The sequence below is a fragment of the Meleagris gallopavo genome, chromosome 1 (genome assembly GCF_000146605.3).
Source record: "Meleagris gallopavo isolate NT-WF06-2002-E0010 breed Aviagen turkey brand Nicholas breeding stock chromosome 1, Turkey_5.1, whole genome shotgun sequence".
NCBI lineage: Eukaryota > Metazoa > Chordata > Aves > Galliformes > Phasianidae > Meleagris > Meleagris gallopavo.
Genome location: NC_015011.2, coordinates 162,145,594 through 162,173,347, shown reverse-complemented (window position 1 = coordinate 162,173,347; position 27,754 = coordinate 162,145,594). Strand labels below are relative to the sequence as shown.

General features: G+C 40.0%; 1 protein-coding gene across 6 annotated transcripts; it reads left to right on the top strand.

The window, feature by feature from the left end:
* Nucleotides 1-313: 313 nt before the first annotated feature.
* Nucleotides 314-27,547, top strand: RCBTB2 (RCC1 and BTB domain containing protein 2). 6 transcript variants are annotated; one of them, XM_010728811.3, is made up of 14 exons: nucleotides 316-571; nucleotides 2,004-2,097; nucleotides 3,899-3,962; nucleotides 5,752-5,910; nucleotides 6,360-6,510; nucleotides 7,789-7,955; nucleotides 8,634-8,792; nucleotides 10,184-10,291; nucleotides 12,112-12,254; nucleotides 13,966-14,156; nucleotides 16,568-16,694; nucleotides 18,150-18,286; nucleotides 18,871-19,001; nucleotides 23,584-27,547. In XM_010728811.3, exons 2-14 carry the CDS (start codon nucleotides 2,060-2,062, stop codon nucleotides 23,722-23,724), a joined length of 1,716 nt encoding a protein of 571 aa, XP_010727113.1. In that variant the 5' UTR covers nucleotides 316-571; nucleotides 2,004-2,059; the 3' UTR covers nucleotides 23,725-27,547. The 6 variants fall into 6 exon arrangements, with proteins under 6 accessions (XP_031413707.1, XP_010727113.1, XP_010727115.1 ...); XM_010728813.3 differs by lacking the exon at nucleotides 316-571 and adding an exon at nucleotides 1,135-1,247; XM_010728810.3 differs by lacking the exon at nucleotides 316-571 and adding an exon at nucleotides 1,271-1,362.
* Nucleotides 27,548-27,754: the final 207 nt, after the last annotated feature.

The following is a 27,754-nucleotide window of genomic DNA, read 5'->3' as shown; positions in this document are numbered from 1 at the left end:
AAAGGTCTCTGCAAATAGATTTCAAGTATCCAGCTCCAAAAAACCATTCTGCATGTAGATGGACCTCTGATAAATTCAGTGAGGTATTTTTGGAGGTCTGTCCCAGCCAACAGATACAACTGGTTATCGTGCTAAAAAAGAAATGGCGTCTGACAAGGTGTTTTTGGCTAAAGTTTTGTCTCTGTGGAGTGAGACAATAACACTGTCTTAGGTCATTCTAATTCAAAATTTCTGTAGCAGTTGACTTGCAAGGTCAAGGATGACAGTCTGAAAGATTGTCAAGATTTCAGGTTCATGGATTTAGCTTATAAATAATGTGTACCTTTGCTTTTGAAATTAGTATGCACCCAGAGGAGCTTGCATCAGGAGCTGAGAAGTCACAGTCTGGTGTCAGGAGGCAAGAAGGAAATGAGAGAAGACCATTCTTTAGTTGGAGATAGCAGCTCTTCAACCAACCACTTACTGTTTTTCAGGGTCTGCAGTTTCTTGGCAATGGACAATGTTGCATCAGTGGAGAGATAAATGAAAAGCTGAGTTCTGTCAGCGCTGGACAAAGTATTGACATTTCAGTGTACGTGAAGGAGAATGTTAATTTTGAATGTAGACTCACATCTTTTTGGGAAGGAGATGTAATCTCTTCAGCAGGAGTAGCTGTCGATAATATGACCTCTGTGGAAAAGGACCTGGGGGTCCTGGTGGATGACAGGTTGGCCATGAGCCAGCAGCGTGCCCTTGCGGTCAGAAAGGCCAGTGGGATCCTGGGGTGCATTAAAAGGAGTGTAGCCAGCGGGTCAAGGGAAGAGATCCTCCCCGTCTGCACTGGTGAGGCCACGTCTGGAATACTGTGTGCACTTCTGGGCTCCTCAGTTCGAAAAAGACAGGGGTCTTCTAGAGAGAGTACAGCAGAGGGCTGCAAAGGTGATTAACGGCCTGGAGCATCTCCCTTATGAGAAAAGGCTGAGAAACCTGGGACTATTCAGCCTAGAGAAAGGAGATGAGATCTTATCAGTGCTTATAAACATCTTAAGGACAGGAGTCAAGTGGCTATTTTTAGTGGTGCCCAGCTGAAAAGGGGGTAATGGGCAGTAACTGGAACATAGGAATTTCCATATGAACGCAAGGGAAAAATTCTTTACTTTAAGGGTGATAGAACACTGGGACAAGCTTGCCAGAGAGGCTGTGGAGTCACCTTCTGTGCAGATATTCAAAACCCACCTGGATGCTTCCCTGTGCAACCTACTTTGCAGGTGATTGGACTAGATGATCTCCAGAGGTCCCTTCCCCAACCTCTGCTCTGCGATTCTGTGATTCTGTGATTTTGTGATTACCATTCTGTCCTTTCCTGTGAGATCACTTGGACAGGTTAGCATAATTTCATGACTGCTCTTGTATATGGCTGCTGTGAAATCAAAATCAGACAAGGTTAGGTCCCTTTCTTAAAGGTGCCAGCGAGTCCTTTTTTGCCTGTGCCTTTTTCCTTCTGCTCTTTCCAAAGTCTGTGGTTAGAGTTACTGGGGCAAGATACTCCAGTCAGATCTTTGGTTCAGCAGATGAGTTTCATAAATGCTCAAATTAAGTGGGAGGAAATGCTAAGTGGAGTTCTGGAAAGAAAAAAAAAAAAAACACAACAACCTGTTGGCTTGCCAAGTTCCTAGAGAGAAAATCTGCAGGAATGTTTACATTTGAATGCGTCAGTGAACCTGTGTAAACATTTAGTATTAAGTGATCTGGTTAGACTCTTAATGGAACCTGGCTAATAGAGGCAGCATTTATGTTCCTTAACTCAATCTTATCTATACCACAAAGGCATGCACAGCTTGTGCCAAGACCATTGCTGGAGCAGATCCAGAGACTGAAAAAGTCTTGACACAGACTGCCAGAGTACGCTGTCCAGATTCTTAAATTGTACTTGGATTCCAGATAAGAGATTTGTGAAGTTTAATATAAATGTTTTTGTACTGAAACTTTGTGTACTCCCACAAAAAACAATGTTTTTCTTTTAGATCGGCACGTTGGATTTTTGGGGGAAAAGCAGCTAGTGAATATAAACTTTTAATACATGAGAAATATATGTTGCTTACCTATTTACTTTCAAAAGTAAGTATTGCTTTTTCTTATTTTTAAGTAATGGGTGATTATTTTAAAGTAAGAATTCTGAGAGATTATGTGAGTATTTTAAAACTTTATAGATAAACAGTCTGAATAACTTGTCTGTAATAGATTGGACTTTGTTTTTCTTCTGTATCTGAAGTCCTCAAATGTGCACAGGTTCTATTCTTTAATCATTTGATGAAAGTACTGCTTTTCTTTTGCTTCGCTGTTATTTTTTCTGGAGGAAGAACTGCTAAAAGAATAAGGAAATGTGAATAATCAGTAGGTCCACAAATAAGAATGTTTCTTAGGTAGGCTTAATGATTTAATATTTTTTTCTTCTTTGCTTTCAGGATCCAGTGGTCTCTGTGTACTCTTAAATCACTTACAAGTGATTTAACACTTTTGCAGAGGCAGAAATGTGTATGAGAACAAATGAATTTGAATAACAGCATAAACAGATTATCTGGGGTGTCCCGTGTACTCCTGTAGGACTGATGGGAAATAAGATGTCTACGTTTGCAAAATATCTTGAAGAATGGAATTGCAGAGTAATTTTCTCAGTTACATTTAAGATGAAGCAGCTTTTGCATTTTGAGGATGTGTAAGCGATCTGTGTTGCAAAGTTAACTCAAAATTCTCAGTGTGTTTCTGGAGCTCTGAAAAAGTAGTGGGCTGGAGAACCTTTCATTCAGTAACTGCAGTGGTCCATCCTAAGGTATCTTAATTTATACTAATGTATAAGCTGCTTGAGAGTCAAACCATGTCCCTTTGATTGAACAGAAGCAACTGAATTGAAATATCAGAACTTGAAGAATAATGACCATCAGTTGTGCATCAAATGGCTTGCAGATGAAATGCAGAAATACAGAGCTGTGCTTCCACTTAAATTAGAAAATTAGAAGTTTTATAAAATCTCTCTGAAGTGTGGTAGTCCTATGAAGAGTAGCTGAGTAAAATGATGGCTGCTTGTCCCTTGGATGTCATTCTGCCTGCTGTCAGAATTTTACAGATGTTTGGTTTTCTGTGGGAGGTAAAACATTTTTAGAATTGGCTGAATCAGTGGATCTCCGTGAAAATGATGTGTACTGCTTTCTCATTTGTCAAGTAAAAGAAGCTTGCATGGCTTAAGAGCTGCGTGCTCTTTTGTGCATTGTTACTGAAAATGGATTTGCACAGCTTTGTGTTGGGAAATGGAGAGTAGTAGTGTTAGCCATCAGGAAGGAGACAGCTGATCTGAAAATTTGTTCCCTGTGGTGATGCACATCATAGAAGCCATACAGGTCACTTACAGAGCTGGCAGTTGCTTCAGAAACAGAACGAATATTCTAACAATTCTCAGTAAATCTGAAAATGTCCAAATGTTTTTTTGTGTTTTTTTTTTTTTCCATTAACTGCTCAGAATGAAGATGGAATAAAAATATTTAAAGGGTTATGCCAGAAATGGGAAATTGTATCCATGTGCTTTTTCTTTGCTGAAAAAAATGTCGTGGAAAATGACATCAGCAAGGTTTTAAATTCATTTTTACTACAGTAAAAACATGTTGGAGTATTATGTTTATTAAAACTTTTTCAATTATGCTATTTGTTTAAAAAAGTTTTCTCCAAGTATTAATATTTTGGTAAGAACACAGAAAATTGAGTCACTGATCATCATAGAGTTGAAAGTAAAAACAAAATTGTCTGAGCTTCATGATTTTTGTTTTCTCAAAGAAACAAACAAATAGTTTGGTCTTAGTAAGAAATGTCTGTAGTTCTATTGCAGCAAAATGATATGGTGATTTTAACTACAATTCTCTCTCTGCAGAGGGACGCCAGCACAAATCCATATGGAAGATGAACCTCCTCCTTCTCAAGGAGTCAGTGTCAAGGTCAGAGTGTGACTTTGTGTTGAGAATTCTGTGCATCTCAACTCAAGAGAGAGAAGCATGGTTTTATTATTAGCTTAGTTCATGCCAGTAGCTTTCAAGATAAACAGAAAACCAAAACTGTAGGTAGAAAAATGATACTTGCAGAAGAAATGTTACTTATGTGATCCACAAAATATTAAAAGGTCAATACATTCATTTTCATCAGTTTGAATCTCTTCTTTGGCTTACAAGATTGGTTTAATTTAGTATTGTTTCAAAGTTGCGTTCTTCAGCTTAGTGTTTCAATAACACAAACTTGTAATAATTAATCTTTAGAGCATAATGTGGTGAGAAAACTTCAAATTGTTGTCTCTTTCTCTGTACACTCTGCCTGTAGAACGTAGTGAAACACATCATTTAGATTCTGAGCTTCATGATGATGTGTTGATAAGGTGATCTGTATGACAAAACTGCATAACCAGCTTTTAGACTGGTTATTAAATTAAATTTAATTATTTGCTGCGAGGACGTGGGAAAATGGACTGTGTAATCAAAACCACAGCTTTTCCTTATGGAACATGACCAATCCTCCTTCTCCTTCCTTAGAAGTGTATTTGTTGAAAGGTTTACATTCACAGTTAATGTAAAGATTTATTTCTTTAGTTTGAAATATTTCTGTCTATGCTTCTGCATACATTTTTTCATAAGTGACGTTAGTCAAAAAAGTGATATCCTTACAACTAATATAGGTGACTCTGAACTAGAATTTATTCACAGCTTTGTTTCAGTCACAGATTATATATATATAAATCTATATAAAGATGTGTATTTTCTGTGACAGAATGTTTTGAAAGTCTGATACTTCCTAGAGGTAAGCAAGTGATGCAGTCCTTACTGTTACATGGTGAACTGTGTAATGCAGTGATAGGAAAAATCGATTCTTACTCATCTTCAGAGCTACCAGTTAGCTCTGAAGTAGCTACATGCTACTTTTCTTTCACATCCAGAACTTCTTTAATTTTAGTAATGATGAGTGCCCCATGCAAAATTTGCTATTAAAAGTTGATACTGCAATATTTTTCTGACTCATGCTGTGTTAAAGCAGTAGAAATGTTGAGTGAAATTCAGACATTAACTAGTTTCAGTGTCTGGAGAGAATTATTTTTCTTTTCCTTTGCTAGAAAGTTGTTGTTTCTCCTTGAATAAAGTGGAGAATGTTCTATTATCTTTTTTCTTTTTTTCATATTATATATCTATCTACAGACACAAGTATTCTTAGAAAGTGTCTTTTGAAACACAGACAGTTCCAGAAGTAAAGGATAAAGGAAAAGATTTCTTGAGTTTTCTCAACTTTCCATTTTTAATGCATGAAAATAAATGTGGGTCTTTTTCAAAGATGAGTACATTCTTGGGCAGATTTTTCATGTTTTTGTTTTTGTTGTTTTCAACAATAATTTTAGTACACTGTTTTCAGATTTTGGATGTATACTTTACATCTTAGTATTAGAATCCTGTATTTTGAATCCTCTAATCTAGAAGTCACACTCTATGAATATAACAAAAATGTGACCACAGCATTTAACTTCTTACATTGTAGTTGTCTTCATGCACATACATTCTTTCTTTCTAGATCATGATACAGTTTATTTGTTTATTATAGTGGTTTTGCTGTGTGTATTGTTCTAGAATTAAAATACTGTTCTGTGGTTGAGAATGTGGTTGAGAAGGTAGCGGTCTTTGTTTGAATTTATCCTTTTTATTATGCAATATTTCTATGTAGTTATTTGATATGATTTGTCTGTAACATCAGGTCTTGGAGGCAACATTATTGTCAGCCCTGAAGATGCTGGATGTTGGGAAATGGCCAATTTTTTCCCTTTGTTCACAAGAAGAGCTCAAGTTAATTCGTCAAGCCTGTGTATTTGGAAGTGCTGGTAATGAGGTGCTGTATGTAACTGAAAATGATGAGGTAATTGTCCAAGAGTGTGTGAAAACGTGATGTATTTTCTAATTTATGTGTCAAGATCTTGTGAAAGCTGGTACTGTTGCATATTGAGAAAAAGTTGCATATTGAATACCTGAACCTTTTCATTAAAGCTAAGACATTTGCAATTAAAACTGACCTCTTACCACTTTCAGGGAATAAAGAGGAGATGAAGATAAAGATTTCTTGGAGATGCATGAACACAAATTGGAACATGGGAAATTCCAATGGAATATTAGAATATTTTTATTACCATGTCAGTGGTTACATCTTGGAGAGCTTAATGACTCTGGTGGTGGCCAAGACTCAAAAGGACGTGGCCTTGAGTAAACTGATATTTGTAGACCTTTGTTGAGCAAGGGACCACATGGACTAATTGGCCTCTGGTGGTCTGTTCTCCCCTAGGTTATGATTGTGTGATTCTTTTGTAACAGGTTTTTGTGCTTGGCATGAACTGCAGTGGGTGTTTGGGAACCGGAGACGTCCAAAGCACAATTGAGCCAAAGAGATTAGATTCTCTATGTGGCAAAAAGATAGCCTGTCTGAGTTATGGAAGTGGCCCTCATGTTGTTCTTGCTACAGAAGGTAAAGTATGATGCATATGCTGCTTTTTTCAGAACGGTTCACTTCAGTTTGTCCACAATTTCTATGTGAACCTGTTTCATGTATCTTCTGAAATTCATAGTCTCGTGTTATTTGCTTTTGTCAGGGTAAAGTCAGTAGATAAAACCTTTTACTGTAGGGAAATACTGGTTTAGTATAGCACATTTTGCTTTGGTAGTTTTGAGGGAAGCCTTGGTGAAAATATCAAATAAAGAATCTAGAGGTCTGAAGGAGTTCTAACTCTCCTAGAATAACAGCATAATTGATGTTTAGAAAATGATGATGATAGACAAGATGAATGTAGAACTACTATTCACTGTATCTGGGCTACTGTAATTAGAGAACAACTGATTTAAAACAGATAAGAAAAGTAAATACAATAGCTTCATGAGTAATAAGACCAGTGAATCAGAAGAATTATAATATCTTTAATCCAGAAGTTGTAAGTGCTGAGGAAATACACAGGGAACGAGCTGCAAAAAGTGACCAGGCTCAGGTTCGTGTTACCTCTAAGCATCACTTTTTTTTTTAATTACTAGGCAGACACACAGTTCTGCAGCAGACTATTGGTCTAACCCAGTCAGACATAGAATCATAGAATGGCCTGAGTTGAAAAGGACCACAATGATCATCGAGTTTCAACCCCCCTGCTATGTGCAGGGTCGCCAACCACCAGACCAGGCTGCCCAGAGCCACATCCAACCTGGCCTTGAATGCCTCCAGGGATGGGGCATCCACATTTCTTGCATTCTTATTTTTACTACCATGTTCCTCAAAATACAGGATACAAATAATATGTTTATGTAATAAGCAGCAGCATTACATAATTGTTTTTCTTACAAGCATCTTTACTCCTATTGCAATAGGATGAAAATTGTATTATTTGAACTTTTAAAAATGGGAAACACAGGGCCAGGGCTAATACAGAAATGTTGATTCATTCTCAGTAACAAACATGAACTGAAACAGACTGTCATTTCATCTTTTGCTCTTCTGTTTTGCTTTATTTCCTTTCTTTTGGCTTTCTGATTTCTTTTATGAAGACTATGTGGATATTCTGGATACTATCACTGTGGATTTGTGTTAAATGCTGTGAGAAGACTGTAGTAGTATATCTCTGGGATTAAGAGCCAAAAAGGACATATATATATTTAACTACGTGCAATATGTTGCTGAATTTCCCTTATCTGTTTGTAATTTCATGTTGTGTAGTCATTGGAAAAACAGATTTTCTAGTAGCTTCTTATGTTTTTGTTACAGAAGGAGAAGTGTACACATGGGGTCATAATGCTTACAGTCAGTTGGGCAATGGTACAACAAATCATGGTTTGGTTCCCTGTCAAGTCTCTACCAACTTGGTGAACAAGAAAGTCATTGAAGTTGCTTGTGGCTCTCATCACTCTATGGTGTTAACATCTGATGGGGAGGTGAGAAAAGCTAGAGAGTAAATCTTTTTTTTCTCCTAATGAAATTTGGGTATGGGAGAAACAGGAAAACACGCCGCACCTAGTGTGTTAGCCTTCCTTCTTTCTGTCCACAGAGTAATGTTGCAACAAAAATGTTAAAGAAAAATGGAAAATCTTTGAGTTTATCTACTTCGAAGTGTATGCAGGACATTGATTTTTGTGTCACTTCTGTTTATAAAAAGAAATTACCATTTCTTCTGTGCTATACCCTACTGTAGATACTTAATATCACTAAAGCTGATGTCAGTTTAAATCATGACATGTATGTAGTTCTACCCTCTGGAGGAAAAAGTGTTCCTGTCATTTACTTCAAGATGTTATTTGAATCCAGTTAGCCATTGTGTTTTGGGTTCTGGTAAACTAACAGTGAAATCTCCCAGTATGAGTGCAGTTCTTGTGCTGCCTCTTAGCTTTGGTAGGAGAAACATTAAAGAATGGGATATAAAAAATACTGTAATTTGCATATTTTTGCTGGAAACACTTAAATTACAAACCTGTGTAGCTTCCCAGATCTGTAGAAGAGCACATGAATACAACCTAAATGTGTCTCTTATACATTTAACAAATATTTCTCTCTTGAATACATACTTAGAGATGTCTGTTATATACCTTTTATTTATGAGAATTCACTTACAACAGGTGTACACGTGGGGTTATAATAACTCAGGCCAGGTTGGATCTGGTTCAACTGCTAATCAACCAATTCCTCGAAGAGTTACCAGCTGCCTACAAAATAAAGTAGTAGTTAACATAGCCTGTGGACAGATGTGCTCTATGGCTGTGGTGGAAAATGGAGAGGTAAGAAATGTTAAGTGAATTTTCAGACTAAACTTTATTGTATGTATCACAGCACTGAGGTCATTTAAAATCTCTCTGTAATTTGCTGCCAAGGAGAAAGGAAGTATTTATTTCCTGAGTCCATCTGACTTGCCTGCTTACACTGTTTGTAAAAATCTTTGTCGTGAATTGGCTTGCATATCCTCACAGTGTGCTTAAGCATGTCTTCCTACCCATAATGCTTTTACCATCTTCTTCAGAAAGAAGTTACACAGAGAAATTTTGCCTCATGAGATTACTCAAAATTGATCAGCTATTACTTAGTATCAGCTACTGAAGTTGGCTTTGACCTGAAGGAATTCAGGGATCAAATTTAAAATTGACTTGAAAATACAGTTCTCAAAGAAACAAAAAGCCAGCGTTTTAAAGGTCAGGAGATTTTTATAAATTTGGGGATTAAATCATAAGTGCTATATATGAATTTAATATTTCATGTTAGCTTCATTTTCTCATACATAAAAAGATAACTTTTTATTACTGATTTATTGATTTTTCCAGTTGGTGCTATGTTCTTGCAGAAGTGAAGGTGCTGACTGTTATGTCACTGCTCTCTTTAGCAGTTACAGCAAAATTAATTATCTGGTCTATGCTAGAATCTTATCAATCAAGAATGTGAGAATAATCAGTGAATGCTATCTTAATATTCAATCTTTGTATAGACACATCTATTATGAAGACAAAAATCCAAACCAACAGAAAATGAATTTGATAACATATGTTGGTTCCACTGCAGTACACACATCAAACCCTTCTCACACTTTTTATCTCCTTCTCTGTGAGGATATGAAAGGGGTATAGTTTTCCTATTGCTTTAGTTCACTTGAGCTGAAGATTTTGGGCAGCCTAAATGCTCTCCAGACTCATCACTCCAAGCATTTCAGTTTAGACCTAGGAAGCTATTGACTGTTTGCATTAGGGCAGTGGAATACACGTCACTGAAATGCTCAGCCTTCAGCATTTTCCTTTCACAGCATAAAACTGTGAGCGGTCTATTCAAACTGTTGTGTATAGCTTCCAGATTAATATGTTTTCTCTTGTGTTAGAGGATTTTTGAATGAGAAACTAACTCTTTGAAAAAGGGAAGTATTCCTGCTGAATTTGCTCTGTGCTGGGGAAAAGCCCTGTGAATCACTTGTTTTTCACTGCTATAACTTCTAAAGAACAGGGTGAAGAGGAAGGATTAGACTTTTGGTGAGCATATACTTAGAAGTATCTACGTATGAAGTGCAGATCCTAAGTTCCCAGGTGTGGGAAACTGAAATATTGAAGGAAATTATTGTTGGATGGATGAAGTAGTTACCTTGTTTTCAAAGGAATGACAAACAGCTAAAATCCCTGTCTTTGTTTTGTAGGTCTATGTCTGGGGTTACAATGGGAACGGCCAGCTGGGGCTGGGCAGCAGCGGCAATCAGCCAACACCGTGCCGAATAGCAGCCTTGCAAGGCATTCGTGTGCAGCGGGTATGTGTGCACTGCCCTTCTCAAAGTTCTCCTTTAGGAACAGTAAAATAAGCTAAGGAATATTCATAGAATCACCATAGAATCATACAATGGCTTGAGTTGGAAGAGACCCCAAGGATCATCAAGTTCCAGCCTCCCTGCCACAGGGGGGACCACCAACCTCCAGATCTGGTACTAGAGCGTAATTTTTATGTGAGGGAAGTTCTTTATCTCTTTGTTTAAAATACCGTTTATCAGGATAAAAGCATATATCTTAGAATGGACCTCTGACAAACTGTGGCCCTGTAGAGTTCAGCTGGAATTTTGCCATTAATTTCAGTGAGGTAAGGATTTTACTCAAAGAGGAGTGGGCAATTAGGAACGTTTGGTCATTCCTTTTTTTCTTCAAAAAATCCAATTTTTAATAACTCTTTATTTTAATAACTCTTCTTCTGCTATCCCATTCTTCATTAGAGCCCATCTTTTTTTTTTTTTTCCCTAGGAAATGGCCACAGTTTAACTTTTTGTCCTTCTGTTAGACTTAATGCCACTTTTAGAATTGCACCACAGTGACTAGTGGGTGTTTGAACTCAGAACAAATCTGTGGGTGCTTTTGGTCAACAGTTGGTATGTTTCCATAGTAGGTCTTGAACTTGGGTGGCTCTTACACTGTACCAAAGGACTGAGCTGCCATCAGTGTGTGTGACCAGCAATTCATTTTACCAGTCAGAAATATTTAAAGCGCAGAATGGATACTGAAAGTTTTAAAATGATTTATCCAAAATAGAGGACTCTTGTCAGGAAAACAACACGTTCTGCTAGACTGGTCTTTTTTTGTAATCCAGTGAGAATTTACAAGACTTTAGTGAGTTTTTCACCCTAATAATCACATTTAATCAAATAAATTATGAAACTGCTTTTTTTTTTATCTATTGAAATGAACCTACTTCTGCATTCATGTCCTGGGATATAGTCTGTAGCTTTGCTGGTAACATTTGCTACTGGAGAATAATATAATGAAGTGAATAACATTTTCTCCTGTATGTATTCTACTGCTTTGAGAGTAGGAGTGGTCCAGTATGTTTGCCATAATTCCTGTTTTCATCCACTTCGTGTGTTTGGTACCCATCAGTACTAAACTGTGGGTTTCCAATCAGCAAATAGCTTTAGCATTTATATCATTTAGATCATATCTCACTATTCATGGATGTCAGTGGACTGCGTGTTCTTACAGTATATCTGCTTTGCAGACTGTATTATTATTCATGAGCCAGTTCTGAACAACCAGATTGGTTTTAGATGGTATTTCATCCCTTCTCTCTCCTTCCTGGATGGCTGTTTATTTTATGTGAGCACTGGTGGTCCTCAGGCCCACATGCAGAGAGTTTCCTTCCAGTGATGTAAATTATCTCCACACAGGGTCCAATTAGCACCAGAGCTGGCACAGGGAGCTGCTTTTGTGTGTAGTCAGCAGTCAGAGAGACCTCACATATTTTTACAGTGGTAAGCTGTTCAGGTTGGAGCAATTGCCCATAGGGCAGGGTCAGGGCAAGAGTTGGCCTGTCTTTTTTCAGCATACTGTCTGTTTGCCCTGTAGCTTTTCTTCTTTCTCAGTTCCTGGCTGTTCTTTTTTGTACTCGTGAGATTGTATGATTTATTTTTCCTCAGTCACTTTTCTCCTTTGCTTTCCATTTTAATCATCTTACCTCTATTTGTCATTTTTATCGACCGGCTTTATAATGGCCTAGAGTCAGTGACATTAATGTATAACATAACATACATCTGTCTGTATTAAATTCCTATTACATAAAAAAGATTTTTCTGTTTATTATTCCTTATAGGTTGCCTGTGGCTGTGCACATACGTTAGTGCTAACAGATGAAGGTCAGATTTATGCCTGGGGAGCCAATTCATATGGCCAGTTAGGTACTGGGAATAAAAGCAACCAGTCTTACCCTACTACGGTTACTGTGGATAAGGACAGGTAATATTATTATATTCAACCAGTCAGACATTAGTTGGCACACTTTCAAAAGAGCAACACAAAACTATGGCATTTTTAATTTATTTTTGCAAGAAATAGCCTCTCGTTTTTTACCTATCATTCACAGTTCTGTTGCTAAATGTGAACGGATTGAAAGTCTGTCTTTCTGACACACAAAATCAGTGCATCAAAGTTTGACTTTCACTGGAAGTGCTTGAATCCATCCTATAACCACCCCTGAGAAACTGAATGTTCTGGGCTTTAATGTGCTATTTTCTGCTTCAGCTCACTCTGTACTTCATAGGTCTTAATTGCAGTTTCTCTTCGGTGGTTTCATTGTTTGAAGTCAAGAATAAAAGCTTTATTGCCTCTGAACAGAAATTGTATTTTAATGTGCTACGTTTGACAAAGAATACACACAAGGAGTGGACATCTGCAATTTGTGTTATATTTGCTATTACAGCCAGCTCATAACGCAGGGGAGTGAGAAAGGGAAGTGTTTCTTCTTGCTGTCACTGCTTGAAAATTAAGCTTTGATTTTTACAAATGAAATAGTCGTTGATGGGTAGCGGGGTAATTCTTTTATTGCTGACTCAAAGCCATGTATTTGTATGGGCTGATGTTTCAGTCTGTTCTGTGCTGCTGAGGTGTTGATTTTGGCCTCCTATTGTAATAGGATAGTAAGAAAAGTGTGATGACCCTTTAAAGACGTCTGTGACTGTTAGTGCAGTGACAAGAGAGGGAGCTCCTCTGTGCCAATGAGACACGGCCTGATTTTGAACATTGCTGTTTTTTCGTGTTTGTGCTTTTGTTTAAAATTAAACTGATTTTTTTTTTTTTTCCAGACACTTTGGCTGCAGTTACCATATTTTAGTATGGATTTTAATACTGTGTATTGCCTTCCCCTTCTATTTGCCAGAATATATATTCCTGGTGTGAGCGAGGATATTAGCTCGCTAAAGCCTGCAGGATTTGTACATGCAGCCTTAAACAAGTTGTTTCCCAGCTACTTTCCCCAGGCAGCTGGAAAAACAAGCAAACAAGTGATAGTTCAGACTGCAAAACAGAGGATTGTGCAATGCTGTACACAGCAGCATTTATGAAATCCTAAATCAACTGTAGGATTACTGAGATAGCCTGCCGTAACTAGAATGCATTTAGAAGCAGCTTTCAGTGCTCTGTTTGGTTTTATTTTTTTCATTTTCAAAATGAAAGTCTGTTAAATGTAAGCACTAAGAATCGTATGAGGAACGACACTTCGGTCTTTTAATTAAAAGAAAGCTGTTTAGGTTGTTGGTTTATTGCCATTTCTCAAATACTTCTTCACCACAGCTTAATGCAACAGCTCACCTCGCTGTGCAGGACCACCGAAGGCGAGCAGAGACTTGGAACTCACCATGGCTTTGTCTGAGGGAGCCAAGGGGTCAGCAGAGCGTGTGCTGCAGCCTGGTGCTCTGCTGCAGCACTGCTTGTCTTGTCCTACTTGCCTGACTGCCCAAATGCTTTTTCACCAAGAAACATTCTGAGTGCACGCTGTTTAAAGAAACACTGATGACTGTTTTAATTAGGAAAACGTTCTTGCCATCCGAAGTGCATGAATGCTTGTCGATGTGTTTTGCACCAGGGAAATGCAAGAAGTACGAGCTTTTTCACTGCGTTTTGTTCTTGTGACAGTGACTTGCTTTTGTTCTTTTTCTGCTTGTAAATTTAGAGTTATAGAGATTGCAGCCTGCCACTCTGCTCACACTTCGGCTGCCAAGACGCAGAGCGGCCAGGTGTACATGTGGGGCCAGTGCCGCGGCCAGTCTGTGGTCCTTCCCCACCTCACTCACTTTGCCTGCACTGACGATGTGTTTGCTTGCTTTGCTACCCCTGCTGTTATGTGGCGTCTTCTCTCAGTAGGTGAGCCGAAATATTTTTGGTTTAACGTTAATAAAGTTAATAAAATCAAGTGCATAACACAGATGTGCCTGCGTTTGAAGCTTAAACTTGTTTTACTGCAAAAAATCATTCTAGGAATTCTAAATTGTGAATTTATAAATGTATGGAGTTATAAAAATTAGTAAACCCTAATGGCACTGCAAAATGACTGTCTGTTTTCTTGGTGCAGTTTGCTTCTGTGGGGAATGCCTTGGTTCTTCATGTATTTTAGGTGCATTTTTGGTTGGAATGATGGTCTGAATAGCAAGTTCATACTTCAGCCTTTGTGCAACTACTGAATGTTACTTTACAATGGCCATGGGGAAGATGCTTTTGAATTCAGGAAGACATGCAGAGGCATTAGGAACAGTGAACCTTTCTTTAACGCCTACGTATGTCTTTTAAGTAGATTGCAAAGAATGACAGAGCCAAGTTCCCACGTTCAGAGTTGGCCACAGACACTTAGTATCTCCTAACAAGTGATCATTACTTGACCTTCTAAAAAGGCAAGTTACTGGATCTCAGATACCTGATTATTATTAAGATCATAGAACCGCGGAATGGTTTATGTTGGAAGGAATCTTAAAGCCCATCCGGTTCCTTCCCCCTGCCATGGGCAGTGCCAGCCAGCAGCTCAGGCTGCCCAAGGCCCCATCCTACGTGGCCTTGAGTGCCTCCAGGGATGAGGAACCCACAGCTTCTCTGGGCAGCTATGCTAGGGCCTCACTGCCCTCTGAAGAATTTCTTCTGGATGTCTAATAATATACATGCTCTTTCAGTTTAAAACCATTACCCTTTGTCTTTTCACAACACTCTCTGATAAAGGATCTCTTCCCATGTTCTTAGAGGCCCTCTCTAAGTCCTGGGAATGAATGTTCTTTTGTCTCATGTTCCAGTTTATCCTCAGCGCAGTTTTCTTCTTAGTTTTCCTTCCACATTTCCACATTTCTCTTCAGTTTAGTGCAGAGTAGTGAGGATAAGAAGCAAAAACTGCCTCTTCCATGTTTCACTCATCCCAGAAAGTCAGCTACAAACCAAAGCACCTATTTTCTCTCTAAGAATTTCATAACTTCACCCCATTTTATTTATCTTACCTTGGACTGCAGAAGTCATGTGGAGTTGCACATGGATGGACATCTCAGTTGTTATTTGACTTTGAAGATTCATAACTAAATCCTGCAGAATCTTTTGAACTATTACAGTAGAGCTTCAACTTTGTATTGGTCTTTAAAATCATTGCACTTGCTGAGATAGCAGAGGTCTGAACCCACCTTGTACAAAATAAGACTAACAAAGTGGTTTTACAGTATTGTTATTTTAAAAGGAATTTTTTATTATTATTTCATTGTTTTTTTCCCTCATCCTTTCATCTGTAGTCCAAAGTACTTATGTCATTATTATGCTAATAACTAGTTATTGGTACATTTTCTTGAACATATTCCTGAGCAATTTCATTTGTGTGGTAGTGTCAAAGTGTGTGTGTAGTTTTTTCTAATGCTTGTGATGGAGGTGTTTCCCTTTTCTCAAATGAATGCTGTTTTTATTTAAAGCCCGGTAGACCTAGCATTGCCAATCCACAAAATCTGTATAAATCAATAATATGTGTTCTGATCCTAAGAAGGAAATGTTCTCTAGACTAAGAATGATGTTTGAGGTTTTTAATTTGTTAATGTTATTAAAGAAAATAGTTATTTAAGGCTACCTAAAAACAAAGAATCAGTTCAGGATCAGAACTGGAGCCAGTTCAGGAGATGTCTAGGTGGACAATAGGTGGCTTTTCAAAGCTGTTGACTGCACAGTGCAAGTGTTGCAGTGTCACAGTGGGATGTAAGTACATATGTGGCACACAGAAATATATTGACCCAAAGAATGCTGCTAAGACCAAAACTTGAGGGAGAGCACTTTCTCAGTAGAGTGGTAGCTGTTGATATTTACTCTTAACTGTATTGCACTGGTCAGTTTTATATGTAGTGACTTATTTCTGCTTTGAGATAATGTCTCCTCGTTGGAATATTTTAAAAAATCATACTCTGAGTTTCATTGACTTTTTGTGTATCTAATAATAAGCAACACCTTATATTTAGAATGATTTATCCACTGACAACTGGCAGCATTACCTATCAGATGATTCTGAGACTAGTAATTAATTTTATTCTGGTCTTGTAGAGATGAGGTAGAGGAGAGGGACTTATTTTTTGTTTCTGAGGCCTTCTTGTTTGGAGCAGGAATCTTCCCTTTATTTGCTTTCCTGGAGGTTCATAATGGATATTTTTTTATGTTTGGTTGGTTTTTGCTATTATTAAGGATAAATTATATTTATGAAGAATGCTGGTAGCTGACAAAGCATCATCATGAGTGTTACCACTCACTATCGATTACCCTTCTTATCCTAGAGCCCGATGACCATCTAACAGTAGCCCAGTCACTGAAGAAGGAATTTGACAACCCTGAAACTGCAGACCTGAAGTTCCTAGTGGATGGAAAATACATCCATGTTCATAAAGTTCTTCTCAAAATTAGGTGAGGCACAAACTGTGTAGATGAATATACAGTCAACTGCATAGTAAAGTCCATTTTGCTGAGTCACTACTGCTTAAAATCTTTACTTTGCACAAGCTCTCTTTTCCCTCAGGCTTCAGTTTCACCAGCTCTTCTTCACTGTTACCCAATTTTCTTCACTTCCTTGCTTGTTCATTCCAAACATACTGCTTACTGCCAGCCTCTTCAACACTTTTCTCCATCTGACATCTGCCCTCCTTTGTACTACCTAAGCAGCCTTGACTCTGATAACTAGTTACCTTTTGCAGATGAAAAAAAGGCTCACTTCTTTCTGTTGCCTTCTTAGATGTTAATCAGTTTCTCCTCCTGTCTTTGCTTAGCTTCCTCCATTTGGATGCTCTGAGACTTTTGTGTTTATTCTTGCCTTTCTTGCCTTCCTCAGGACCCTTCAATGGTGTCAGCATCTTCCACAGATGCTCTTCAGATTATCTTTTTTCTTCCTTATCTGTCACATTCCTTATCCTACTTGTTTTGTATCTTCTTATCAGTGCATTTGAATTTTAAGCTGGCTTCCCTTTTTGTTTTTAGTGCTTTCTGCAAGTTAACACCACTTTAAAGTGAGATTTGGTATGCAGATCTACAGAGTAATCACATTGTTAATAACATGCAGAAATTAGTTTTTAGTTGCTGGCACAACTTCTACTAAAATATTCTAGATACACTGCTTTAGATCTCTCTTGCCAGCTGGTTTTTTTCCATCTTTATTACAATTATTTTTCTCTTTTTGTCAATTTTCTTTCACAAAATGCTTTATTATCTCATCCTATGTTCTCCTGTCTCTGATCCTGATTCATGTTTGTGATTTCATGTATATTACTGCATTAATTAAATGTCTGTGTTAATTCTTTATATATATATATGTGTGTGTGTGTGTTTTTTATTTTATTTTCTGCACCCCTCTTAGTCTTCCAATTACTGACATTACTATTTTCTTCTGTACTGATTTCATCACGTTGCACCCACATTGCTTATTGCCTACCATCTCTGTTTGGAATGCCTTATTTCCTCTTTGCCAGAGGCACTCCTGGGCTGAGTCACACCAGGATACTTTGTGAACTGAAGGATGAGGAGCAGTTGGGTTTGATTTATTTACCTTTCTCTCTGACTTTTTACTGTTATGTGGTACCACTGTGGACAGCTGCCCATCCCAAAGGTCGGTTCCACAGTGGGATGAAAGCATGCTCATTACTGCTTAAGAATTTTAGAATAGAAAGTACTAACAGCAGAAGGAAAATACAATTCTGAATTACATAAAAAGCTCTGAAGAAATTAATGTTTTTATACCAAGAAATCATACAGCTAGTGTTTATGGTTGTGTATTTGGTCTGTTGTGACTGATTATTTCATCAACATCTTACTGCAGCTCATCTTTCAAGCTTAACTCTTACTGTAACTGTTGTTCTTCTTCTTTTGTAGGTGTGAACATTTTCGTTCCATACTGAATAACGATGATGAAATTATAGAAATGAGTGAATTTTCTTATCCTGTTTATCGAGCCTTCCTGGAGTACCTGTATACAGACAGTATTAGGCTCCCTCCTGAAGATGCCATAGGTATTTGCCATAAATGGAAACAACTCTGGGTTTCTGTTTCTGAAAAGTTGAATTTGTGCAGTCCGACGGAATGAGGAAAGTAGGGCTGCTAATTTGTTTTCTGTTAGCACTTAAATCTTCAGTTTGGCAGCTGTCAGGAGGAAGGGACGCTGGAGAATGAGTAATAGGGATACAGTAAGATCAAAAGTTTACATCCAGAAAGAACTCAATTGCTTCTCATCTGAGGAACTGCTTTTTCCTTACAAAGGCACTAATGCCACCATAATACTTTCCTGTCTGAGTAACTGCAGCATTTTTACCATGAACGAAAAAGGAGTTGCTCCACACATTAATGTGAGTCCCTAATCAATACCCTGACTGAGGTGTAGTACAGTGAACAAGGTGACAGAAGACTTTCATTCTAGTAAAGTGTCCCTTTCTGATGTATCATCCAAGGACCTTGAAAAAAGAATGTTTTATGTGGAGGAAGAAGCGAAAAAGTCTGATTAATTCAATTCAGCCTAAAATAATGGGGCAATTGATTTGTTTGAGTAAAAGTGTATATTTTTTGCACCAGGATGGGTAAAGTGTATGAATTTTTGCAGGACTGCTAGATTTGGCAACACTGTATAGAGAAAACAGATTGAAAAAGCTTTGCCAGCAAACAATCAAACAAGGCATTTGTGAAGAGAATGCGATCGCTCTTCTTTCTGCTGCTGTCAAATATGAAGCTCAGGTAGGGAGAACTTCGCTTCAGGCAAACAATTTTTTCTGAGAAAGTGTTTAATATAAACATAACTGCATTTAACTTATAAGTCATGATTACTTGCAATTGCCCCTTCTGGCTTCCCAGGTATTTGTTTTCCCTCACTTAAGCCATAAAAGCTGCAGCTACTAGTGTTATCTTCCTGCCCATTGACTTGCAACTGTGAGTCAGGATTCTTAATCTCCTTCCTGTCTCGTAATGTAGCACAGCATGGCATGCACATGTCTCACTGCCATTTACTTCTCCACCCTCAGATTTTGCCTGTTCGCTTCCTGAAGATCTCCACCCCCTCGTTTTGTCTGCTGCTGCCTTTTACAGGCAGTGGGAAAATTTACCTGGAAAGCCCTTCCCTGTTTGCCCTCATGCTTATATCAGAAATCCATTTTCACCGTGTTGCTGAACAAATTACCTAATTGTTGTTATCCTTTCTCCATATCCTGTCCTCTGGCCTGCCCTTGGCCCTGGAGTGTTTCACTAGCACTCAAAATCACAGAATCACAGAATGGCTGTGGGTTGGAAGGGACCTCAAGGATCAAAAAGCTCCAACCCCCTGCCACAGGCAGGGCCACCAACCTCCATATCTAATACTAGACCAGGCTGCCCTGGGCCTCATTCAACCTGGCCTTGAACACCTCCAGGGACGGGGCTTCCACAACCTCTCTGGGCAGCCTGTTCCAGCACCTCACCAGCAGTACCACAAGCACTTTATTTGTAAACAAATACTTGGAAAGATGTTTTCCTTTCCTCAGCTTCTTAATGCTGTGCTGTGGATATAACGGTGCAGTGGGTTTGGTTATGCAAGAAATCCACGTTCTTGTTTTAGACTTGTTATAACAGAGCAACCTAGTTAGCTCAGGAGTCCTGATTTTTCTGTTCAAAATTTCTTTTGCTGCATAAGAACAAAATTAAGATAGCCAAACACAGAAGCTGACCTGTTAGAACAGCTAAAAGATGAGATAGAAATCCTGGACCTGCTGTTTGTTAGCAGAGAAGGTCTTGGGGGGATGCAAAGGTTGGAGACCTGCTGGGGTGAAGTGATTGGGAAATGATGGATTTTTTGATCCTCGTTGAAGCACAGAGGAGAGTCAGTAGAACTGCCACTTTGGACTCCCAGAGGGCAGACTTTGGTCTCTTTTGGACCATAGTTAAGAGAGTCCCTTGGGAGGTTGTTCTGGAGGGCATGGGAGCCCAATAAGGCTGGGAATACTTTAAGAAAGTAATTTTAAAAGTGCAGGAGCTGATGATCCCCATGTCACAGAAGACGAGCCAACGGGGAGTGACACCGCTTTGGCTGAACAGAGACTTCAGGATTAAAAGGAAAATTTATGGTTTCTGGAAGAAGGGGCAAGCTACTTGTGAGGATTACAAGTACATAGGGAATGTGTGCAGGGAGAAAATTAGAAAGGCCAAAGCCCAGCTGGAACTGAACTTGGCCACTAAGGTGAAAGACAACAATAAATATTTCTGTAAATACATCAACAGTAAGAGGAAGGCTAGAGAGAATCTCTGTCCCCTGTTGGATACAGAGGGGAACATAGTGACCAAGGATCGGGGAAGGCTGAGGTACTTAATGCCTTCTTTGCCTCTGTCTTTAATCGTAAGACTGGTTGCTCCCCGGGCACACAGCCCCTAGCTCTGGTAGATAGGGATGGGAAACAGAATAGGCCCTGCATAATCCATGATGAGCTGGTTTTGGATCTGCTCCAAAAGCTGGGTGCTCACAAGTCCATGGAGCCGGATGGATTGCACCCTGGTGTGCTGAGGGAGTTGGCGGATGTGGTTGCCAAGCTCTCTCCATCATTCTTTGGCAGTCCTGGCTAACTGGGGATGTCCCAGATAACTGGAGACTGGCAAATGTGACGCCTGTCTTCAGAAGGGGCAGGAGAGATTATCCTGGTAGCTACAGACCTATCAGTCTCACCTCGGTGCCAGGAAGGTTATGGAATGGATAATCTCAGGAGCCATCATAGATCAGTTGAAGGTCAACTGGGGGATCAGGCCCGGTCAGCATGGGTTTACGAATGGTGGATCCTGTTTGATAAACCTGATTTCGTTCTATGGCAAGGTGACCTGCTTAGTGGATGAAGGTAAGGCTAGGTGTGGCCTAGCTGGACATTTGTAAAGCCTTTGACACTGTCCTCCACAGCATCCTCACGGAAAAGCTGGCTGCCTACAGTTTGGATGGGCGTACGCTCTGCTGGGTACTGCAGACTGGAAGGCTGGCCCAAAGAGTTGTGGTCAATGGAGTTAAATCCAGTGGGCAGCCAGTCACAAGTGGTGTCCGCCAGGGCTTGGTTCTCAAGCCACTCCTGATCAACATCTTTATTGATAACTTTGATGGGGGATTGAGTGCACCCTCAGTAAGTTTGCAGATGACAGCAAGACCTTGGTGTACTGATGGACAGTTGGCTGAATACGAGCCAGCAGTGTGCCTAGGTGGCCAAGAAGGCCGGTGGTATCCTGGCTTGTATCAGGAATGGTGTAGTGAGCAGGACTGAAGTAATCCTGCCCTTGTACTCAGCACTGGTGAGGCCTCACCTCGAGTACTGTGTTCAGTTTTGGGCAATACAGAAAGGACACTGAGGTGCTGGAGCAGATCCAAAGAAGGGCAACAAGGCTGGCGAAGGGCTTGGAGAATGTGTCCTGTGAGGAGAGACTGAAGGAACTGGGGCTGTTTAGTCTGGGGAAGAGGAAGCTGAGGGGAGACCTTATTGCTCTTTTCCAATACCTGAAAAGTGCTTACAGTGACAGTGGGGCTGTTCTGTTCTCACTGGTGACAGGTGACAGGATGAGGGGAAGTAGCCCCAAGTTGCACGAGGGGAGGTTTAGGTTGGATATGAGGAAGCACTTCTTTACAGAAAGGGTTGTTAAGTGCTGGAATAGGCTTCCCAGAGAGGTGGTTGAGTCACCATCCCTGGACTAAAAACCATCTGGATTTGGTGCTCAGGGTCATGATTTAGTGGAGGGTTGTTAGAGTTAGGGTAGTATGGTCAGGTTGTGGTTGGACTTGATGATCTGTAAGATCTTTTTCAACCTGAGCGATTCTATGATTCTTTGATTCTATAATTCTATGTAGCTGATACGTATTTTTTTTTCATTATATCCATATTCCTTTTGCTTTTGCTCCATTGTAAGATGCAAGGTGGTGTTTAAAGCAGATGCTTACATAAGATGCATTGGTAGACAGTTCCAGGCACTGGAAGCAAGTGGAAAAAAGGAACTGAAACAAAAACTGAGATGAAATATTGCTGTATGACAGCAATGTAATAATGTATGTGTGTAAGAGTTGCAAAAAGGAGGCTGGAAGTTTACAGTGAGTTTCAGAAAGCAAGCAGGAATAACATCTAATCAGTAGACAATAAGAATACCAGCTGCTGGTAGAGTAATGAGATCAGACTTAACCAAGGTATCTAGGCTAATAATCAGTAACAGAAGGCATGAACAGCTGAGACCAAAGAAGAGGAATTGTGGTTTCAGTGTGCTGTGGTGGTGGAAGCCTGATGTAAGAGGGAAAATTGGGCAGGGGAAGAGGAAAACAGTTTGGTTCTCTGAAGAGTGGAAGTTTTCATTATACATTTACTCTGGAGATTTTCCTCTTAGAAGCTTTTCACCACTTTTGACCATCTCAAAAACAGAGGTGGCTTTCACTGAGCTGTGTCAGGTGGAATAGTTAAAGATATGTGTAAGTGTATCCTGAAGTAGTGAAAATAGCCCAAAGTACTAGAGATTACAATGGCAGAAGCACAGTAAAAGGGATTGGCTAAATGACTGCATGTATGCTATTCCCTTCTTCCTTCTATCATACATTCTGCACATACAGAATAATTTTTAAATACAGGCAACATTTGAACACAGTCATCATCCCATGAATTGGTTCACCCGCTCCTAGAACAGGATGTGCCAACCTCAGGAGTACATCACTGCTCTTCTCCCTTTGTCCACAGCTCAGAAAGGGATTGAACTGCTTCTGAGGAGTGCAACAAAGACTCCTTTAATAATGGGATAACCTTTGTCTAAGGAATTGTGAAGTAAGCCAGGACTGCACTACATTAATATGGTAAAAATTGGTTTGAGAGCCGTCTGTAGCGCATCAGTGCTTCAGTAAAAGGCTGTCCTGAGAAGGACTGTGAAAGAGCCCTGATAGTTTAGAAAGCAACATTCGTTTTGTTTGGTTGATTTTTTTGTTACTGTGTGTGAACTGTGCAGGTGAAAGATCGTAGTGCTGTGTTTATCTACCATTAGCATAGAAAATCAACTGAAGGCTGACTTGGCTGCTGAATGCATCTGTTAGGATCAAAATGTTTTGTCCTGTCCTCAGGAAATACAAAGATCTGCTGCCACAGATTATTTTTAGGTGTGATTCTAATGTACACTGTGGCAAACTTTGTATTTACAATTTTCATCCTATCATTTGTGATCTAATGAAACTGATCAAAAAAGGGTTGGTCATTGATATGGTGCCTGCTTATTAAATGATAGATTTGGAAGAGGAGAATGATCATAATTTTGCTGTCAGTCATTCATATTATTAATTAATTCTCTTTGTTTTTAGGACTTGGAAGAGTTTTGCTTCAGATTTTGCATAAACCACTTAACTGTTGTAACACAAACTCAAGGCTTTGCAGAAATGGACCACGATCTCCTGAAAAACTTCATTAGCAAAGCAAGCAGAGTGGGAGCATTCCGAAATTGAGAGCTGACTACCACCAAGCTGAAGAGCACAGCCTCATTCCTCCTGGGAATACTTCTGCTCTGGAGAGCTTTGAAGAGAGACTCAGTGTCCGTCAGCTTGGGAAATGCCTTGAAGTCTGCTAACATACTGGTTTGAAAAGATGACTACAGCATAGGTGTGTAGGGAGAGCCAGCATTCAGAATTTGACAACAAAACCTAATGCAATAACTACCCTTTCCCACTTAAAGTCAAGCAAACTAAGCTGTCATTATCTTGGCTATTTTGAGTATATTATTTTTATGTAAACAACCTGTAACTGGATTTTATGGAGCAGTGACATCCTTGCTGCTAAAACTTTCATAGTACACTTCTATCACCAAACTAAGCTAATATGCCATAGTAGACTGCTTTGTGCCAGGTCATCCAGATTAGAGACAAACTTGGTTTCTGAGTACTTGATAAAGTACTATAAATTCTTTAGGATGAGAAGCTTTCTGTGTGGGAGGAGGTTTTGTCTCACTGTACGTTTATTTGGAGTGTAAATACTAAAACTGTGAAGGGTTTCAGCTGGATATTAGAATTTGAAGTTGCTGGCCAATATTCCCATTGTTCTGGACAATTAAGAAACCTCTCTGTTACACCAGAAATGCTCCCTGGCGCCCCAGTGGGACAGCAAACATATTTATCTGGACATGAATTATGGTGCTGTGTTACAGCACTCAGAAAACCATCTCGTTGCTTGTTATCAGGAAAAAGAAACCTAAACAAAACCTCAAGGAAAGGGAAGTTCGACTGAGATTTGCTCATTGAATCCTGTCTTACTGCTTGTCTCCCAATAGATCATCTTAAGAAAAGTGGAAAAGAAGATAAAGTGATAAAATGGGTCTTAGAATTAAATCACAAAAGCGGAACTCGCACTTCTTCCCATGTGGCAGTAAGGACACCCTGCTGAGTGTGTCGTTTCAGGTTCTCCTTTGGGCAGGGCTGCAATACCTCTCCAGGTGACCCCACCAGTTGCATTCCGTGCCTGTGTCAGATGAGAGGAGTTGTCCACTGGCCATGGAGGTGGGTGGGATGGGTGAGGCAGAGTAGGTACTTAATTTCTAACTGACTAACATGAGCTGAGATAAAATCCCACCTTGCGTTACGCATAGGAAGGGTTGCCCTCTTACAGAAGATGCTGAGCTTATGGAGCAGTTCCTTGGAATTTTTTTTAACAGGCAATTGTGAATTAACTCTGAGAAATAATTTCTCTTCACAGAGCAGGAGAGGCAGCTGTAGTATTTTATGGCTGCAGTATTTTACAAAACTGGATGGCCAGGTTTGGTGTGCTGGTCTGTGTCATGCCACCTTCACTCAGACTCGTGCCCTGCCAGACTCCTCTGATGACTTACTCCAATCCTCAAATGTGGTTTCTAAGAACCTAATTCCTTTAAATGATCTCGGCCTCATTTCCTCATTTCTGAAGTGGAAATTATTGTCCTTTGTCATATCAGAGAATTATTTCTTAAGCAGTCGTATTCCTTGAAGAGAAGGAAGAGGAGAAACAAGTTCTCAGAGAAGGGAAGTGAGGAGATGCTCTCGTCACATTGGTCTCTGCAGTTGTGATTGGATGGGTAAGGTGTGCAGATGGCAAAAATGACTTAGGGAGAAAGCTGGAAGCAGATTATTTTGGGAAAATGCTGTGCTAAAAAATGACTTGCAGTTTGGGCTTTTCCCTCAAACTGTCACTAGGAGTATATTGTATCATCTACTGCTAACGAGCTTATTTTGCCATCCTGTAGTCATACAGCTTCCTCCAGCAGCACAGACCCATACTTCAGCTGCTGCGTCAGTATTTTATGTTCAAATAGAACTGGTCAAAACTTTCCAGTACATATTGCCATCTCATCAAAACCACAACTTCCCCAAGGGGAAAATGGTGTGTTGTAGTAGTTCTGTGTTAAAAAGGGCTTGCTTCAGGCACACAGATTAGGCTGTTCTCAGGTGGGGCACAAGTTCACCGTGCTGTAGCCCAACACTGATCATATCAAGAGTGCAGATAAAAGGCAACACTGTGTGAGTCAAGGCTGGGGAATTCCTACCCATTTGGTTGAGTCAGGGACAGTCATGATGAAATCTCAGTCCTGTGCACCCCAGGGCCTGAGAACTGCCAGTGTCACCTGCCAGCGTGGCCTTGGCAGCACAAAGAACCAAGTGACTCTGCTGCAGCCCTGCATTTGGGTAGCGGCTTGCATGGGCAGATAGTGATAGGACAAGGGGAAAACTAAAAGACGTTAGATGTTAGGAAGTAATTCTTTACTCACAGGGCAGTGAAGCTGTGGATGCCTCCATTCCTGAGGCACTCAAGGCCGTGTAGGATGGGGGCTTGGGCAGCCTGAGCTGCTGGGTGGCACTGCCCATGGCAGGGGGTTGGGGCTTTAAGATCCCTTCCAACCGGAGCTGTTCTGTGGTTCTGTGACACTACTGGCTGTAGGCAAGGCTGCAGCTGTGGGTGGGAAGCATGGCTGCCTGCCACAAGCCTGGACAAACAACAGAGCTCACATTTGTAGCACCCGAGGAGATCGGGGCGAAAGAGCCGCTGGATGCCAAGGAGAGCCGGAGGCAGTTGGGCAGCACTGCTTTGTGTAGGAAGGGCAGAAGCTCCTCCACCCAGTCATGGTATTTATGAAGCTGGAATTAAGTTCAAAAAATGTTCTCTAAATATTTCCACTGTCAAAGTGTTAAGATTCTAAAGTTTTTAAAAACTTTTTATTTTACTCAACATCTGATCAAACCTGTCCACTGCTCAGGGAAGAGCCTGGCTCCCTGGAGAGAAATCCCTGGGCAGTGCTGCCGCGTTCCTACTCTGGCTCACGTCCATAGGGCAATTCAACAACCTGAAACCCCCAGATAGAAACTACTGCAGTCAATACAGCGTGCTTTCTTAGTAAGGCATTTTTTTGGCTTAACATAACCAACAGTGCCTTTTTTAAAAAAAATTATTTCCTTCCTGTGTATGATTTCCCACCTACTGTGCACAGCAAAACTTGGCTGCGATTTCACTGTGGTTGGCAAAGACCCTTGTCTTGAGAGAAAGCATCTCTGCACTGAACAAAGGCAACTATAGGTGTAGTATGGCAGTGTTGGCTGTCCCTCACACCATACGTATGTTGGTTCTGGATGCGATGGCATTGTATTCATAGAGACTTCTATTTATTTATTTGCTAACTTTTGTTTGCATGCACTTTCCTTGGCACTTAATGGTCAATGTTTAAGAAACATACTGGTGTAAGTGGTTAAACGTGGATGCGTGTGCATAGATGTGCTTGAAACCCTCTTGTGGGGGCATTTTGGAAGAAATTCAGGATGGATTTTGCCATTGTACAGTGGTCTGCAATGACGTTAAACTGTGGATCCTGCAGGTTAAATACTTAAGGAGGTGGTTCTTGGTTTTTAGGACACCGCAGACAAAAAAGGGTATTGTTATGTGAGAATATGGTCAAGCATAATATGTGTTTGGGGCTCAGAGATGGATCTTTGCTTAAGAAGGGGAAACACAGAGTGGAATTTGCAAGGAAAAGACATGACAAGAAACTGATCACCTCAAGGTTAAGTTGCTGAAGAGTCAGCACTGCAGTGCTGTGGGTAGTCCTGGTACCGGGTGAGCTGCTGAGTCACTTCCATAGGCTTTCCTTGTACAACAAAGTGCTCAGCTGCCCCACAGAGCCAGGACTCACTGGGTACCACCTAACGATGCAGCAAGGTTACAGCCTGAACATACAAGTAGGTTCTGATTTCTTGTTTCTTTATAAACTTGCCTGGTTTAACAGACCATTAATAAAAACACCATTGTATTTGCGAAGTGTGAGTGGCTGGTTGGCACTGTTTTCTATCTTTTTGCCTTTCAGAAGAAAGGAAGAAAGTCTGACAATTTTTGCTCAGATTTGTGAACTGAATTGACTGTAGTCAGTTATGAGGGGAAAAATGAAATAGATTCTACGTCTCGGAGAGATATTTGTGTTTTAAAGAAAATAGCTGTCCCCAGATAAAGATGAGGAGAGCGCAAAGC